Genomic DNA, 4,382 nt, shown 5'->3' with positions numbered 1-4,382 from the left:
GTTTAATCTTAACACTGCATATGTATTTTTAGGCTAAATACATTTGACTTATACTGCATATGTATTTTTAATCATAATATAAATACTACATATGTAATTTTTTTACTAAATTTCACAGTAAAAGGTAAAACTGCATAAAAAACTCAAATTAATCTTTACTTCAAATCAAATTACACCCACTTCAAAACTGAATTAATTTCATTGAGTCCAAAAATAAGTACTATTATAACCTACAAATTAAAACCACTTCAAAAATATAAAAATTAGTTTGTACAATCAGAACCTACATCCATAAACCAGTTTCTCAACTATCCAAATTATATGCTGTGTTGATATTTTAAAATATTTAATCTTAACACTGCATATGTATTTTCAGTCTAAATACATTTAATGTATAATGCATATGTATTTTAAAGCAAAATATCAACACAACATACATATGTTGAAACTAAAATCTCACAATAGAAAGTAGAATTGCATTAAAAATGAACACATCTTAAAATACATATTAGGTATGGTCCAGATGTATTTTTGAAATGCTTAATCTTAACAATGCATATTTATTTTTAGGATAAATACATTTGATTTATACTGCATATGTATTTTTAAGCATAATATGAATACTACATATGTATTTTTTTTACTAAATCTCACAGTAAAAGGTAGAACTGCATAAAATCTTAACTTCAAATCAAGATTACACCCACTTCAAAACTGAATTAATTTCATTGACTACATAAATAAGTACTATTATAACCTACAATTAGAACCACTTCAAAAACATAAAAATTAGTTTGTACAATCAGAACCTACATCAATAAATCAGTTTCTCAACTATCCAAATTAATAAATCCATCAACCATCATACATCAAAGACTTCAGTGACACTAGTTATTGTACTTTGCCTTGCAGGCCTCAAGGGTTCTTCAACATCACTATGAGCATTTGCTTCTTATTTTTGTATGCCATAGTCCCACAAAAGTGCCGCATATGTTCTACGGAGTGCGTCGGGATCGAAATCAGTAGAAAGAATTTTGTGACCATAAGAAAGACACTCTGCATATGCAACCATATAGACACCACAATCCCTACAAAAATAAAAAAAGAAATTGATTAATAAGTAAAATATATTTTGTACAAACTTATCATTTTGGTATATGTATATTAAAATACTTACAATCTTTCACTCGGTTGTTGAGGCAAATTCTCTTCAAATAAAACATCAAACATATCTGAGGAGTCTTTGTCTTTATATCTTGGATGATTTTGAAGATCAATTTCTTTCTTATCGTAGAAATCACAAACTTGGAGACACAAATGGATTATCTCAGCTAATTTTTCAATCTCAGCAAGAACAATCGGATAATGACCTGATGATTCATATGAATTATATAAGAATATGCACCTCTTTGAGAAGGACAAAAATGCAAGCACCCAATGATGTTTTTCCTTTATATTGACTAGAATATAAATGTCTTTCACTGTATGCCATGGCACAGCAGCATGCATACGGAACCCATCAATGTATTCAACAAGATGGGCCTCCTGTCCTCCCGCCATAAGGTTTGGATCATCCACAGAATAAACATCATGAACGACCTTAATTATGTTCATAAAGTTGCAGTCTACTATGCTGAATTTGTAAGATCTGTTGGGGGTTATACTTCGACTTCTTCCTTAAGTTGTTGAAGAAAACATTAATTTGCTGCAGTAATTAACACCACAAATCTTAGAACATTCGAAGTTTACCTGCATATGTATTTATAGGTAACATTATATGTATTTTAAGTAGTGTTACAATTATAAAGAAAAAATTATCAAAATAATATACTAACTGAGTCTGTCCATGACTGATCAGGGAACCCCATTGTGTAGAACCAATTTTTATCTTCAATAGTTTCAACTCTGAAATGCATCATTGGAATGGATAATTTACCCTTTTTGTAATAATCCACCTTTTCCTTCCTATTTTTTTTAAATAGTACAAGTTAAATCATGAAGTCACAATGGAATTAAAATTAATAAGTTGAAATAGTTCAATAGAAATACCTTTTACCATGAACTCTTAGAAGGTCCACAGAAATCCTATCCATGGACTTCTTGACAATCTTCGTATCCACTATACCATCAATCGGGTGATAAACAAATGGATGTTTCTGAGGAAATTTATGTATGTTCCCTGCTGATCTCCCTATATAGTTACAGAATACAAAAAAAATGTAATTAATAAAAACGTATTTGCATAACATATTACATTGAAAACTATATATAACTCAAGTGTACTTACCGGCAGCTGAACCAAACTTCATCGTGTATGGTGACTCCTTGAATTTGGATGGTCGCCTAATCCTTATCTTTTGAATGGGAGTTTGAAGTTCACGATTAGCAGAGGGATGAACAATGATGCTTTTATTGTTGTAGGCATTCATACAAGGAAGCAACTCATTAGGGATAGTGTTTTGTGAATTGGGCCAAACTGGATCATCCCTTTGTTCATCAGTGGTTACTTCTTGTATTTTAGGAGGTGTCCTAATTTGCTCCTCTGTACCAAGATCAACCTCCGTGTGAAACTATGATTTTGAGCTCAATCCAACGTTCTCTTTGTTTGTCTTTACAAAATGAAAAAAGTTCAGTTTATTCTGTCAAAAATTAACCCACATAACCTTAAAAATATATGTTCATCATACTTACTTGAGAATGATCTTCAACAACATACTCAGACTTCTTATCATTCAAATGTTCATTAGTAAGTTCTTCTTCACAGGTTGTCGATAGATGTGTTGTAATGCTTTCTCTCTGGTAGGCATTTAGACTTGGTCACAACTCATCTGGGATTGTAAACTGCGAATCAGTCAATTTTGTTTCATCCATTTTCTCATCGTTGATTTGCAACAAATATGAAAGAAAAGATATAATTGTCCTCTGGATTGTTAGGATTGTTGCATCACATAAACTCAAAGTTCAATTCATTATACATTCTTGACCATCATAATGAACAATCTTCTCAGAATGTATATAATCCAAACTTATACTTCGGAGAAGCTCATCAGGGATTAAATGTTGAGAATCAATTTCAACATTTATTTTTTCTGGATGCAAATCAGTGCACCCCTTGCAAGCAAGTAAAAAAATTAAAACCACATCAAATAATCCACTTGTATATGTTTGTATACATAATTACATATTGCACTCAAATGAAAAAAACATATGTTAGTTATTATTTACCTTTGTACCATCCTGATTTTTATCCAAAATCTGATCAACATTCGGATTGAAACGTTATGGTGATGTTTTGGCACCAACATAATCCATATGTTGGGGTTCGAGATCTTTCTCTTCATATTGTTGCTACAAATATAAGTTTTAAAAACTATTAATACTTGAGTTCACTGAATATGTATATACCAACCCACTAAAAATACATATTGCTATAAAACATCATTCTCAAAATATATACTAATATACAAAACTAAAAATAAACTATATTACAGATTATAATATTTGCAATTAACCTAACAATTCATATTATTATAACAAAATACTCACAAATAAATATCTATTTTTTAAAAAACAGCTTTTTTTTTTAAATATAGTTCATATGTATTTTTGCATATACTGCGTATGTATTTTTAATGTACTGTATATGTATTTTTGAACACAGTGCATATGTATTTTTGAACACGGTGCATATGTATTTTTTAATACACTGCATATGTATTTTTTAATACACTGTATATGTATTTTTTTGAATAATCTGCATATGTAATAATAAAAAAATCTACCTTGATTTGTTCAATTGCTTTGAGCACCAACTTGAACTTTTTATTCACTTAACTACGAATTCCTTCAAATTCTTCACGAACCTGTTTTCATAAAAAATCATCACACAATTTTTTTAATATAAAATAGGTATTTGACAAAAAACTTACCTCATCGCGGAATGCATCAAAAACTTTCTTAGAAATGAAGGCTTCTGTCTCTGCATGACTCTCTGGCTTTGACACAGCTTCTTCCTCTATATGACTCGCTGGCTTTGACTGTACCGAAGAAAAAATAACCCTAGCTGTTTGGTTTAGTTTCTTCGTTTTTGAAGAAGTTGACTGGTGTGTTTAAATTGACTTGAAAACTGGTGTCTTCATTTCAGCAGCCTTTGCAGCACGTGGAGCTGATGTCCTCTTTTGGGTATGCTCATCAACAATATTGACTGAATTTTTCCTTAACAATTTCTTCGATGCTTTGGTTGATGAATTAACCTTTTGTTTCTTTTTCAAATTTTCATTTATCTGTTTTGGTGGTGGATCCTGGAAGTCATCATCAGAGTCAAATGAACGTTCATCTTCAATTACATTCTTCTGTGATACTTGAAACTTTGCCAATTCCAT

General features: G+C 30.5%; 1 protein-coding gene across 1 annotated transcript; it reads right to left on the bottom strand.

Moving 5' to 3' along the window:
- Positions 1-952: 952 nt before the first annotated feature.
- Positions 953-4,382, bottom strand: LOC124889762. The gene is made up of 7 exons (XM_047401737.1): positions 4,128-4,382; positions 3,930-4,037; positions 2,288-2,570; positions 2,050-2,191; positions 1,836-1,965; positions 1,178-1,599; positions 953-1,088 (listed from the first exon to the last, which is right to left on the bottom strand). Exons 1-7 carry the CDS (start codon positions 4,380-4,382, stop codon positions 953-955), a joined length of 1,476 nt encoding a protein of 491 aa, XP_047257693.1.

The sequence above is a fragment of the Capsicum annuum genome, chromosome 12 (assembly GCF_002878395.1).
Source record: "Capsicum annuum cultivar UCD-10X-F1 chromosome 12, UCD10Xv1.1, whole genome shotgun sequence".
Classification (NCBI taxonomy): domain Eukaryota; kingdom Viridiplantae; phylum Streptophyta; class Magnoliopsida; order Solanales; family Solanaceae; genus Capsicum; species Capsicum annuum.
The sequence above is the reverse complement of the archived record's forward strand: the minus strand, read 5'-3'. Positions and strand labels throughout refer to the sequence as shown.